Source organism: Loa loa (assembly GCF_000183805.2).
Source record: "Loa loa unplaced genomic scaffold supercont3.11, whole genome shotgun sequence".
NCBI classification, from domain to species: Eukaryota; Metazoa; Nematoda; class Chromadorea; order Rhabditida; family Onchocercidae; genus Loa; species Loa loa.
In genome coordinates, this window is record NW_018108191.1 from 149,243 (window position 1) to 163,383 (window position 14,141).

The 14,141-nt window shown below is 33.0% G+C and overlaps 3 protein-coding genes across 3 annotated transcripts; 1 reads left to right on the top strand and 2 right to left on the bottom strand.

Annotated features, from left to right (window-relative positions):
- Positions 1-117: 117 nt before the first annotated feature.
- On the bottom strand, positions 118-359 carry LOAG_16638 (hypothetical protein; the record flags this gene model as incomplete). Its single annotated transcript, XM_020449286.1, has 1 exon — positions 118-359. The coding sequence occupies exon 1, from the start codon at positions 328-330 to the stop codon at positions 118-120; it is 213 nt and encodes a 70-aa protein (XP_020307202.1). The 5' UTR covers positions 331-359.
- A 1,082-nt stretch (positions 360-1,441) lies between these two features.
- On the top strand, positions 1,442-4,219 carry LOAG_03214 (unidentified vitellogenin-linked transcript protein 6; the record flags this gene model as incomplete). The annotated part of the gene is made up of 6 exons (XM_020446258.1): positions 1,442-1,448; positions 1,612-1,870; positions 2,086-2,283; positions 3,100-3,366; positions 3,717-3,897; positions 4,124-4,219. 6 exons carry the CDS (start codon positions 1,442-1,444, stop codon positions 4,217-4,219), a joined length of 1,008 nt encoding a protein of 335 aa, XP_020303376.1.
- A 1,757-nt stretch (positions 4,220-5,976) lies between these two features.
- On the bottom strand, positions 5,977-13,732 carry LOAG_03215 (hypothetical protein). The gene is made up of 25 exons (XM_020446259.1): positions 13,468-13,732; positions 12,854-13,066; positions 12,482-12,690; positions 12,178-12,306; positions 11,695-11,847; positions 11,420-11,590; positions 11,119-11,242; positions 10,626-10,711; positions 10,291-10,437; positions 9,830-9,911; positions 9,544-9,715; positions 9,249-9,316; positions 9,081-9,190; positions 8,924-8,996; positions 8,633-8,752; positions 8,448-8,542; positions 8,239-8,336; positions 8,013-8,118; positions 7,701-7,871; positions 7,455-7,617; positions 7,109-7,269; positions 6,902-7,030; positions 6,562-6,667; positions 6,346-6,489; positions 5,977-6,249 (listed from the first exon to the last, which is right to left on the bottom strand). Exons 1-25 carry the CDS (start codon positions 13,669-13,671, stop codon positions 6,142-6,144), a joined length of 3,342 nt encoding a protein of 1,113 aa, XP_020303377.1. The 5' UTR covers positions 13,672-13,732; the 3' UTR covers positions 5,977-6,141.
- Positions 13,733-14,141: the final 409 nt, after the last annotated feature.

Consider the following 14,141-nt stretch of genomic DNA (forward strand, 5'->3'; position numbering starts at 1 on the left):
TTGTAAATTAATGCTAATGATGCTATGAATCACTCTTACCATATCTACATTCCTTAAAATTGTTTCCCACACTTTTTTGTTGTTATCTAACTAATTTGCATTTTTATGTTTAAACCCTTAATTTCCCATGTCAATCATTCTGTTTAATCTTGTTATAATGCTTGTACCATATTCGGTGTGTTTCCGATACTTGAATTCTTCATGTAAACCATTCCCATTTCTTAACATATATAACCTCGGTCCAAAATCCGGGCGAGAAGGCTTGGAGCTGCTCTCCTCTTCGAAGGTGATCGGCTTCTTCTTCTGTTTATTCTTCGCTTCTACGGACATTGGCGGATTTTTATCAATCTCTTCTCACGATAAAGGTTAATATCCCTTACTGTTGCGTATTCACAAGACAAATCGACCTCCGGACAAACACTTTCGCACTAAATGCTTCATTTAGATAGATTTGATTGGAGTTTGATTATCCAACCACTGAGCTCGACAAATAAATTATCTGGCAGTCTTTACTATTTCACGACATTATTCTATGCTAATTTTATGCGCTAATTTTGCATTTACCATACCATTGTACAATATAATCATCGGAAAGATAAATTAAATATAACATAATACAATTTTACTTGTTATTCTTTTGTTTGTTTGTTCGTTTATGTTGTGTGTGTGTGTGTGTATGTGTGTGTGTGTGTGTGTGTGTGTATCTGTGTGTATATATGTATGTGTGTGTATGTATGTTTGTGTGTGTATGTATGTGTGTATCTTTTGCTCCTTCAACTAAATAGCTTTTTCAGACTTTCTGTAATAAAGTAAAATAAAAATAGGTATAAATGGATCCAAAGATGTATTGCATGCAAGCGGAAATATTTTCGCGCATACATTTTATTGAATTAGCATCTAAACCAGAGGACCTATAATTTCTTGGCCAAGTTCAATCTTTTTATGATGTAAATTAAATTGTCCTGTTGAAGAACAAATAATCAAATCAGGAGAATTAACTAACCATTTCATTTGGATTTTGATTTTTCACATAAACTCAAATCAACAGAATATTAAGCATGAAAAACTTTTTTAATGTCCTTTCTCTTTTTTGAATTCTCTTAGTGACTCTAAAAATCTTTTGGAAAAAATTTGACTATTGAATCTTCCAACGAATCGATCGATTCAATCGATTCTGTTTACTCAAATCTTCTATGCGAATTGGTTTACTCAGTCTTTTATTCAAGAATCTTGGAGTTATCTGTATTGCCATTTATCCTTTCTATTAAACACAATCTTTTTTTCAACAATTCAAAAAGAGAAATCTTCCGAGAATTAAATCGAAACATTGCCTATTAGATCTCAACAAATTTGCTTTGATATTTCATTTCATATTTAAAAAAAAAATCAATTTTTTAATGAGCAAAGCATTGAAAATTGCATGAAAAAAAAAACTGCAAGCATGTGCAGTTCGTTCGATGCTTTTTATTCAATCGCATTTCAATAGCACTTATTTCAAATATTTTCATTAGCGAGCATTTTTGTTTAATATATTACTTTCACAATTTAGTACTTAGAAATTTTGTATTTCAATAAAGCTGCTTGCTCTCAGAATATAAAGAGCAATTGCAGGTAAATATGCAAGTGTAATATTTGTGGTATTATTGGCTGCAGATCGTTATTGTGCTATATGTTGTCCGACCTTATGTACGCGATATCGAAACTACTGCGCTGCAGTGTCATCAAGTGTCATCGCTTGGATCCTGGCCTTTTCTGCCGCCATTCCGCTTTACTTATATTCAGAAGTGGTGGAACTACAAACAAATAGTACTGGAGAGTTGAATAGGCTTGTCTGTATTGCCAAATGGCCTGGCTTAACAAGTGCCCGATGGTTCGCTTGTTTTATATTTGGAACAGATACCTGAAATCTCTGAGATACCTCATAATCAATTTATCAGATATCTGACAATCAATATAGAATTTAATTTAACTATATATCGCCTTTTTTCTATCATATCTGATGCAAACTTTCACTGAGAGATAAAATAGATTAAATTAAGTGACAAACAGGAAGTTTTAAATATATTACAGACCGAAACATTTCAGGTATATTACTTTTTCATCAATCTTAATTTATGTTGCACCGTTAGCATTGATGACTTACTTCAATTATCATGTCCTGAAGAAACTCCGAAAAGCTCTTCGTAACAGTAAACGATTAAAGCGTACGTCGAAATCACGTGCTCCTTATCACCGTGTAACGCGTTTGGTGCTATGCGTTGTCATATTCCATGCTGCATGCTGGTGAGACCATGAGTGGTGTTGTTTTATTTGAGATCAATTTTTAATTACTATAGAAGTACATGAATTCTCGGGAGATACCTCATAACTTTTATATCTTATGTTCCCCTACGGGGATTCGGATCAAAGGACTACATGAATGAAATATGCATTAAGAAAAGTATATTCTTGATTTAATCCTCTGCAAAATTTAGCATATCGTTGTGATTTTCTTGTCTTGCTTGACTTTATGACGACATGAGGAGAAACGAATGAATTACCTGTTCTTAAGTTTTCTTTTTAAAAACAGATAGTTCATAAGTAATTAGTTCCTAGATATTCAAGGAGAACGAATAAGAAAGTGCAACAACCTTAACTATGCAAGCATCATTAAGATGAGCCTAAGCAATTCAATATGATCTTTTTTTTTAACTTTTTATTAGATTTCAACATATTTTCACTGAAAGATTAAATTCGTTATGTCAATTTCAATGGTTGATTGATTCCATAGAATATTTCAGTTTTAATTCTTTTCTAGTCGATTGCGCAATCTAAATTTGTTTTTTGTTTAAATCTGTAATTTTTTACCCATCTTTGTTCATTTTTCTTTTCCAACAACTTAATTTGAACAAATAATTTGCTGAAAAAGAAGCATTTGTAGTAAGAGAGAATGATTCTCAGAATTTTCCACAGAACATTTTTTGTTTTATTTATAGGACTGTTTTGATAATGGTCATCAATTACTTACTATCTGTAGCAAAAGACCAAGAGACATCTATGTTTTTGCATTCAAATTAACTGGATAGGGTGAATTTTATCAAGATATCGAATAAATTTCAGGTCTCCATTCTGGTTGTTTAATTTGCTCAGTTCCATATTTCGGTTTCGGATACACACGTGTTTCAATCGTCTTATTATCAATGTTATTCATCTCTTTCCGTACATCAATTGTGCCCTAAATCCACTATTATATGCAGCAAATGCTGAAAATTTTCGTGGAGCTTTCCGATCTCTGTTTAAAGCTAGTTTCAATGACAGCAAACCATTGTCAACAACGAGGCGCAAAGCTTCTCAAATTATTGTTGTCGAAAGCTTCTTTACACAGATGTAGGATTTCAATGGATTTACATTTCATCAAACACTGTAACACGTGATAGATTCCAGTGCTGCCCGTCATAATTTCAGTAACCTCACGTCTATTTATACTCACATACTTCACATAGTTCGAAAATGCCTCTCATATTTTTGTTCACTTGCAATGAGCATTTATGCCTTGATTTGCTACATGAAATTTCAAACAATTAAACGAAAATTTTCGAAAGTTGACGTGTTCATGTAATAGCTAAATTTTTGAATACATTGTATTCAGGAGGCAGGATGACACCAAAATAGGGAAATGAGACGACTTTGAATTTCATTAACTTCTAAAAATTAAAATTCAATGTTACGGATTTTAGAATAGATCCATACATGGTATCTTTGCCGTTCCGGCATTATTTCACCGCAAAGAAACAACGATTTGGTTGGTGCATCGGACGTAATCACAGTATTATGGCTCGGCCACCAGTGATATCGTCGTGCAAGAATGAAATTATTGTTGAACATATTGAATTGAATAAATCGAATCATTCGAAATCGGTGAGTGAAGATGGATGACAATTTCATAAAGAATGTCCTCATTAATTAACTTTAATTTGAATGCAAAATTAGTGTTATATGGATATCGATACATTGCTGCTATCTGCCATATTTCGATGACGAAACATACCGACACAGTCTAACCCTTGTTGGCAAATTTGGTTATTTTAAAAATTCATTGCTGGAAAATCAGAAATGAAAATAATAAAAACTTGACATATTATAGCAACATTATGGTGCAGTCATATACCGTAATCCATTGCTAGAACCACGCTGTAATCATGCTCTGGACCAAAATTACAATAATTACTTGCTTCCATGATATCACATGAAGAATGATTCGTGTGGTTAAAAAATACGACCATGTGATGAAGCGATGTTGTAAGTCTGGCAGTTCTATTCGATGCATCTGAAAAGCGAAAAAAAATTCTGATTTATAAACTCGACGTCAAATTTCTATTTAGTTTTATTTTTGTTTTTGATTTTCCAACAAAAAATTTAATGCCAAAGTCTATAAAAACAGTTTGTACCTGTACATTTCGTCAACGAAATATGGAGGATTTTGAAGTATTTCGTCAGAAAAAGTGCTTAGAATAGTCTTGACAAAAAGTTGAAAAATTCTTGGTGTCGAGAATTAAAATTAATAAAAATTGTATTTAGAAGTTTCAAAAGGTGCTTTTCTTAGGGCCTTAATTGTCCCTTAATTTAGAACGTACCCAAATTTATATTAGGTTTTAAAAAATGGAATAACTGAATCTGACTAACTAGCATTAGCAGGTTTTTTATTTTGTTGTTTTCTGGTAATGTAACGACTATTAATTATTTATTCCAATGTAAATGTCTAGTGTTAGTTTTCAGGAAAGGCAGCATAGAAGTGGCAGGTTTCAGCACAAAATGAAAGAAACGAAGATGGCAATAGCACTAGGTTGATGTTTTTTTTTTAAACAGTGATTCGACTGCTTTGACATTTAAAGAGCTTCTCTTAAATACTATCAAACTGATTACATCGATCACATGCAATGCAATGCGTTGTATACAAATTAATGGGGTCAATCAATAGAAGCCTGATCGTTTGATCGCCATATCTGAATTAATCTTGCACATTTTTCGTCGCGGATGATACAGAGCTAGTGGAAATCATTATGCTGTTAGTATAACTCTATCCATTTATCAGCTAAGCGGAAAATTTTGAAAAAAAAAGGAACCTTCTCAAGATGTTCTAATATCACATTACCACTATTAATTTGCTAGAAATGCAAATGCTTATTGCTTTGTTCGTTTTCATTTATTTAGATGATTGTTTATCTTCTTCGTCAGACTTTTCCAATTATTGGAAGAATTTGTTTAAAATCAGGAAGGAATAACATCAAACAGTAGGAAAGTTATAAAACTGAAATATGGGAAGAAAGATCTTTTTGTTTTATTCAAATGCAGTAGAATTTGGGCCATGAAGTAAGTGAATAAGGGAAGATGAAATTTTTTTTAGCAAAAACCAGTGAATTGCTTAGATCCTATTAGTGCAGCTGTTGGGATACTTTAGATTTTGTTGTGATTTCTAGAAGGTGAATGCGCTTTTAGCTTGAATTTATTAGAATGATATTATCAACATAAGAATATATCTGGAAAGAATGAAACGAGATGGATAAAACAAAGCAGAATAAAATGTAATACAAATAACGATGATCTATATGACAAAATGGATGGACATTCAGCTTTTATTGATATAAAGATATAAATGGAAATATTTACAGAATCATGGTTTTTTTTTAAAGAACAAAATCATAAGAATAAAACGTGATAATCTGGCAGTGCAATGGTATAACAATAGTCAATAGTATTCGTGACTGCCTAACGAAAAGAATGTAATACAAAACGATTGGTGGGTGATACAAGTTCTGTGAGGTAGCGGGCTTGTAGAGAGAAACAAGTATTATGTTTTATACTTCCCAAACAGAAGAAAAAAAGCAGCAGAAAAGCTACTAACTAATTAATGTAGCTAAGATGTTTCTAAATCCAAAATTTTGAGCTTCAGAGAATCATTAGAAGAAAAAACTAACGAATTAGTTAATTCTGAGGTCACTGGCGTATTGGGTTATAATTGTGAATTTAGAAATCTCATCGTGTATTACCTACTGAAAGTAACGGACAATACAAAGACTTTACTCACATATAGCATGGACTTGCCAAAGAGCTGGTAAAAGCTAAAATTTGCAAAAGAGATGTACATTTATATTTAACTCTAGATCACTGATACTCATCCCTAAGCATCCATATGTTTGAGTTTCTCTGCAATTTACACAAACGCTTTAAAATGGATCGAAATGCAAACGAATCCTCAGCTGATACACGATTCTAAGAAAAAAAAAAAAACTCTCACTCATGAAAATGCATTGACTAGTATAAAATCTGATAAAGAAAAACTTCGAATGGAAATGATTAAACTTCTACCTTAAAGCTCTGCAAAATTTCATCTGTCAATGCTTGCCCTTTCCTGTGAACCATAAATAAACGAATATCTTCTGCCAACTTGTCATATTTATCCGTCTTTTTCAAATTCGACGCCTCGGCTGCATTGAAAAGTGAAGGGTAGTGCTGAAAAAAATTTTCAATGTAGTAAAAATAAAAGGGAGGAAATAAGTATATTCGAAGAATTTTAAGGCAAACTTCTTCCAAATGTTCCTCATCGATTGCTTTTTGGGTATCCAAAGTACGCTGCTTCCTGTGACGAATAGCATCCAACAAACTACCACTATTATTCCCACTATTTTCGCTGAATGAAAGAAAAACTGTAAACAGCATGCTTGACTGACTCGGACTCAGTTAAAAACAAAAAATATTCAACGATATTATAATGAATTTTTCCATGGTCCAAACTGCCGAAATCTACTCTGAATGTGATAGGCGACAATTTCAAATGTAGTTACAGCATCAAAATTTGGTATAGTCTGAACTAATGTTCTAGTTCTATAGCGCTAAAAAAGAATAGAAAAAATAAAGACTGTACTTGAATAGAGCTGCACCGCTGAAACTCGGTTCCTCTATATCATCGGTACTATTGTCAATAGCTGACTGAAATCCAGCAGCTTTCCGCAAACCAAATCGCGGTTTTTCGAGAGACTGTTTTGGAAGAATCCTGAAAGATGGAGGTAAATCAGACCGAAGAATTCCACTTTTTAAAAGTTTTTTGAATCGCATATTTGAGAAATGAAACCTTCTTGAGTGTCTTACTGATGCCGCAGCTTTTGCAGCAACAGCATTTGCTTCATCTTCAATTAGCTGTTCATCTGCAATACCTGTTGCGAAAATCTCGTCATGTTGAAGAGCTGAGATAATCCCTGCATTAGTTAGCAATTTTTTAAGCACATAATCGTCCTGAAAAAATTTCGACATTGAATACAGATATTTTTGCAGCACTGTTGAATATCAGCGTATAATTCGTTTTTTCAAACCTTTTCTCCGGAAGGATATGGCTACAATCCTTTAAAAACTCAGCTACAGAAAAAGTTTTAGGACAGATCACGCCCAAAATCATCATATTAATATCAATGAAAGATTACCTGTCCAGAAAATTCTTTTGTCACTTGTTTATAACGTCGTTTCTTTTTCAAATAAGGAATTTTAATATTTGAACTTCCACTATCTACCTGATTGCTTTGCTTGTCACTCGTCCTTTCTCTTTCACCACTTTTTGTTCTTCCTTCGGCACTTTTACTAATTGACCTAAGTTGCAAAAGAAATAGTAATATAACAAAGGAAACAAAAACTGTTGGTATCCTGAAAAAACCATTCGAGTAAATACAAACCTGCTGATTTTCCGGGCAAGTTTTCGCAATTCGTTAAGTTTTTCAGCAGATAAATGCTCCTCAACAAAAGCTTTAGCATCACCACCATCATCATCATCATCATCATCAGGTATCACCTTCGTATCAAGCTTTTTTCGCTTTTTTATCGTCTTTTGTTTCTTTTTGCGGCTGCTAACATTTTCAAAGTTCATAATAAGTTCACTGATTAAGAAATCTTGCAGCATTTATCTAATTCTCTTTATATAACTGCTATCTTTCACATTCTATTTTAAAAACCTAAATCAAACGATATAAAAACTTAACAAAGCTTACCCTTCCTCAGTCTTATCGAAGAAGTTATTTCGAGTAAAGTTTTTTGTAGTGCCACTTAAAATTGATGCTGTTTCAGTGCCTTCTTTTTTGAGTACTTTGCTGTCACCTATAACAAGGGTGCAGGAGTAGATATATCATCTAGAAAATTGTTCAGAAACTCTGTTCAAAGAAATCTAAGTTCTCCAAATAATTTGATTAATAACATGAAGTTTATTGATAAAATAACCTAGACAGAATAATTCATGTAATTCATTGGTTTTGAAGAATCTTCGTTGTCTTGGATCAACCAATATGCGATTTGATAGAAAAACTTTAAAAATCTGTCTGAAACGATTTCAAACAGTAAAAAGAACAAGGATAAAGATTTTAATTTTACATACATTTCGAGTAAAAGATATCATAAAGATTGTGAGGAGAAAAAAAAAGACGTCGTACCTATGATAAATTTTTTCTTCAATGGTACCACCGGTTAACAATCGATATATAGTTACAGCACGTTCCTGTCCAATACGCCACGCTCGTTCACGTGCCTACAAATCTTTTGGTTGGATTTTTCTTAATTCTAACGGTCACAAGTATACAAGTATTGAATGCTCATTTTAGACAAAATTTTTGTATACCTGAATGTCAGTAGAAGGATTCCAGTCAGGATCAAAAATTACCACTCGATTAGCACCAGTAAGATTGATCCCTAGTCCACCGACACGAGTGGTTAACAGGAAAATAAAAATTTCATCAACCTGTAGTGGAAACGAACAGAAATTTCATTTTCCGTAAAATCGATCTATAGGATAATTTCTTACAACCAAAAATCCAAAAAATTCCTTTACACAGCCAATAATCTAGTATCTTAGATAAAAATACATTGGATTGAAACGATTAGAAGATTGATCATGAATGGTTAATATAACCTTATTAAATTTTTCAACAAGTAACTGACGGCTTCTAACTGGTGTTGTGCCATCCATCCGCAGATATTCGTATCTAAAATAAAAATTCGTGTAGGAAAAATTCTGTCCGTGAAAGTAGCTGAAAAATTAATCATATAAATAAAGACGAAGCAATCACCCTTCTTGAATCACAAATTTTTCCAGGATTGTTAACATTTGTCGACTCTGAGAAAATAACAGGACTTTTTGATCCTGCTGTTTCCATAACTTGAGCAGAGCCTTAAGTACCTGGAAAAAATTCCGAATTTAAAATAGTCACACATTTCAAAAACATATCATTAGTTACCTGCATTTTACCACTCCTGCAGGGTGCTCCGAAATCCATTTCGTTTTCAGCTGTGACACTGTAATCATCTAAACGAAAAAAATTAGATGGTAGTAAAAAACAGAGAAAAATTAGCAAAAAATTAGATGGTAGTCATATTGCATGCTGCAGTCATATTAGTGTTTAAGTCAAGTGACCGGATGTGACATAACAGATAATTGCACTGACACTTCTAATGATGTAAGAAAGCAGTGAGATACGAATAACAAATGACAGCTTAATTTTACGAAATTGACTGTCAAAAAGGAATTCATACTAAATTTATTTGGTCCACCAGTTATAAGATCCGGATGATTGCACAATTTGCGCAGTGTGATTAAACCAACAAAGGCATCCGTTTTACCAGAGAGAATACGGCTACACTCGTGCGATGACAAATATTCTTCATAAAGGCTACGCTGACACGGTGTAATATTGCAAAAAAGTACCTTAAGAAAGAAAAATAGCACGGTACTCAATGGACAATACCTTATTTTAAAATGACAATTTAAAATTAAGTATCAAATTAAATGAAACAAATAAAAGGCTCAACAAAAATCGACCTGTTCTGTTTTTGTGGGTAAATGAATAGACATTTCAACATCCTTTTTTAAGCGTCTCAAGAGATAAGGGTTAATCGCATCCCTGAAATGCTAAACTGCACAAAAACATACATCATATTCACATACATAAATCAAAAATGCAGAAAACAGCACGTTCCAAGAGAAATTAAAACAAAAAATAAAAATATTCTTGAAATTTAGTGAGTATGCGAATAAACATAAGCTAATGCAGCTGTTAGTATTCTGGGAGTCATTAATAATAAGAAAGACCACTACTGCAGTAGAATCTTTTCAGTAGTGACTCTCAACAATTATGCTGCAGTACACCTCAATCTGCCAAGGAAAAGACTTGTGTACGCGAGGACTGCTTAAAAGTTACTAAGAAATAATCATCTCCATGAAACCACTACTAGTATACATTTCTTAACACAAATATTTTCGCTAGGAATTGTGTTGCATACCTCAAAATGCAGGCGCATTTGTATGCGGTACGCACTTGGACCGCAGTAGCATTTGCATATCCTCCCTGAGTGATTGGAATTGAAAATTTATCCATAAATGAATGCAAAGCACCAAGCCGACCCGGATAAACAAAATCAACTAATGACCTACAAAGGACAACATATTATTAAGTGGTTCCATAAATATTATATAAAACATTGATAAAGGAGTTTTGAACTCAATTTACCTCAAGTTTTTATAATCAGGTTTCAAGTTGAATCAACAAGGATATGTCCTAAACATACTTGGAGAAGCTGTGATCTTAAACTGAAGAGAAAATAGCTTGAACACATACCACAATTCTCGAAGAGAATTTTGCAGCGGTGAACCGCTAAGAATCAATCTGTGAGGAGTACGTACTTCCTTCACGGCAAGAGTAATCTTAATATTAAGATCTGTGATTTTAAATACAAGGAAAATACCAAACAATGATTTCGGGAAACACCTCATTTTAAGATAATCATTTTTATCGCTACATCGATTTGAGGTGGTGAAAAATCTGTGGATATTAATTTGTTTATTACATTGCAATATTAACCTGAGTGTCTTTTGCTACATTTTCTGTGTGTTTTAACAAATGTGTAGCATGATAATCGATTCTAATGTACTGATATTCTTTCGCTGTTACGTATAGCACTTCAATTATTAATCGTATTCACAGAAGAAAAAAAGACAAAATTCAATAAATAGGCAGAACGAATATAAAGAAACTGCTTAAGTCACAAACTTTCACAAAGCATTTTGCAAAGATTGTAATAAAATTCAGCTAAGAAACTAAAGATAACTACCTGAGCTTCTGGGTTTCTAATTTTATGTCCCTCATCCAGTATTACATAATGCCAGATTTTGTCAACTAAGTGCTTTCGATTTCTTGCAAATGTTCCATATGATGTCAGCAAAACATTACCATCACTAAAAACAACTTGGAAGCATATTTCCTATTTAATGTGATATTCAGTACAAATTTTAAACGTAAACTAAAACAATTTTATCGTTTAATGATGCAATTTAAGATGAAATTCCTCCAGCATTCTATTTCTTTCAAATCTGAAAATTTCAAGATTTTCAACTTTTAAACGGAAAAGAAACCTTCTCGCGACAACCATTTTCCGAATTAACTGCGGATTTTGGCCATGAAAAGAACCACTGCTATGCAAAATGGCAACACGACAGAGTGGGAACCATGTGTGAAATTCCTTCAACCACTGATGTATTAATGTTGTTGGACATATGATCAGCACTGGACCAAGGCCAAAAAAGCTACAAATAAACAGTTTTATAAAGATCAAGGTGGAACTACAAACACTTCATTAACAAATTATAAATACTAGGAAGTCACAATATATAAATGAGTCTAATATCACCTGAATCCTCTATCCTCCAAACGTGAAAATGCTAGTGCTCTTAGGAATGAAATCACTTGAACTGTTTTCCCAAGACCCATCTCATCAGCTAGTATGCCACCAACACATTGATTATGCAATTCGTTCAACCATCTTACACCAGTTTTTTGATATCTGCAATGCATCATTTTCATTGATGCAAAACTGTTATGACGCAAGTCTTCGATTACTTCGAATAATTTCAATATTTTGGTTTCCCGATGCACAATGTCCATTGCTCTAATCTTATCTTGATTATACATTTGCTAGCTTCTAATTTATAATACACCCTATGCTTTTCTCTCCAAACCTAGTAACTAACAATAAGGATGAAGAAATCTGACAAACTTAATTACAGCGTGATATTACTGAGCACATGACATAAGCAAAAGACATAGCAAAATTAACTTTCACCGAGTATATGTATTTTCTCTTTAGCACAAATTACTTGCAGGAAAAACAAACTTATATAGCTTCTTCCAACAATCGTTCGGTATTTTCATGTCATTCTTCAATTCATGAAAATCACTCTCCTCTTGCAACTTATTTTCGCTGCTTTCAATTTTTGAAAGTTCTAGTCGAGCAAGATGAGTTCTAAACATAGAATTAAGCAAACTATTTATTCATAGAAAATAATCCGCACATTGACGTGACCCCTTCCTAGATTTTAAAATACTTGATCAAAAAAATTCTTTGAGATTTAATGAGAATTTCGAATACCAAAAGTTAACTATTTATTTTAATTTGATACTTAATTCAAGCTTCGTACCGTATTCTTTTCCTAAAATAATCATCGTCAGCATCATCCCGTTCTTTTCCGTCAACTTTTTTTGTCTTTGCAACTTTTCGTCGACGTTTCTTTTTTGCTATAAGTTCTGTTTCAGGCGACGTATTTCTATCATCTTCGCTTTGAGTAAATTCGCTGTCAGATACAGAACTTACCGATCTATTACTTTTCCATTTCATTATGCAGTTTGCCTAATAAATAGAAGTATAATAAGAATTAAATCTATAGGTAATGGGAGAGCATAAATGTTGCAAATTTCTACCATTTTTCGTTCCTCAGTAACTTACTAGAAGAGAAAAACAAGATAAATCTGAAAATAGGGAAATTCGGATTAGATTTAGAAACGAAATATACCTTTCTTTTCTTACAAATTTTCAGCTCTTCCAGCATAGCCTCTGAGCTATTACTCCGTGCTTCATCAAGCACTTCAAAAGGAGTCATATCACCATTTCTTACAAATGTAGATTGTGCATTTTTGACTATAAAATTCTGCAATCCTTTTGGATTCGTATCCTGTGATATTGCAGTTCCCAGTACAGCAACATTTTCATTAAATGTCCTTTCAACCTAGAATAGAACAGTGAAAATACGTTTTAAATTATAAAGCGAAATTTAAAGTGCAAATTAACATAAGGTAGGCAAAACAAACCTTATACCGATTTTATATGTATAGTCACAATAAAATCATTAGTTTAACTTGCAGACCTGCTTCATTTTGAAGGAATTTTCTTTCATTTACTATATCACTCACTAAAGTGTCCCAATCATCGATGCGGGTATTAAGAAAAATCTTTTCAAGGATGTAAAAATTACAGTACGCAAAATAGAAAGACGAAATTCAATGCATTAAAGTATATCGTCACAACTGAAAGGCTGCTGAAAAATTTTTTCACTTCTGCTCACGCAACGATCCGTCATATGAACATAAATTCTAAAATTATTCAAAAGAAAAGAATTGCCATCCATACCTGTTGCAGTAGGCCCTGCTCAAGTGAAGCAGCACTGTATGCAGCAACATTACTGCTATCAATTGCTGCAAGGTCACCAACATCCTTTCTGTCTTCTTGAATTTCCTCGCGGTGGAAACTAAAAGTACTCCGTTGACAGTAATCATACGGTGTGAATATCCCCAATATTGTGCCATTATCTTCCTCTCGTTCAGTCAAATCCATTGGACAAAGCACCAAACCGATCGTTGAACACTTCTTGAAAATATAGTCCAAAAACCCGAAATGATTGCAAAATGATTTTATGATTGTACCGTATGATAAGAACTTCGTGAAGTCATCGTCACCATATCACGTCAAAAACAAGACGTATAGTGATAAGTGATAAGCAACAGACATCACCACCATAAAGTATAATTTCTTAAAAGTAACCGACCATTCACCTTGTTGAGATAAATGATTGGATGGGTATCAATCATATAGTCATTCCTACCAATTTCAGTAACTTCATTTTGTCTTTTGTCATATTTCATTTATAATAATATCCTTTTACCCAACATTTCTCAACTCTTATACTTGGCTGATATTTACCACTTCATTATGCCCAAGTCCTAATGTTACATCAGCCTAGCTAATAGGCCAAACATGCAAGGAAAAGGATGTTTCCTATGAATTAACAGTACCTTATCTTTTTC

Excerpts from the sequence above, each read along its gene's own strand:
- LOAG_03215 (XM_020446259.1), bottom strand. The coding sequence starts at position 13,671 with ATGGATTTGACTGAACGAGAGGAAGATAATGGCACAATATTGGGGATA. Across the intron at positions 11,591-11,694 it reads TTGGAGGATAGAGGATTCAG|CTTTTTTGGCCTTGGTCCAG; the intron begins GTGATATTAGAC and ends GTTTATTTGTAG. Across the intron at positions 7,270-7,454 it reads CAAAAGAATTTTCTGGACAG|GACGATTATGTGCTTAAAAA; the intron begins GTAATCTTTCAT and ends AAATTTTTTCAG.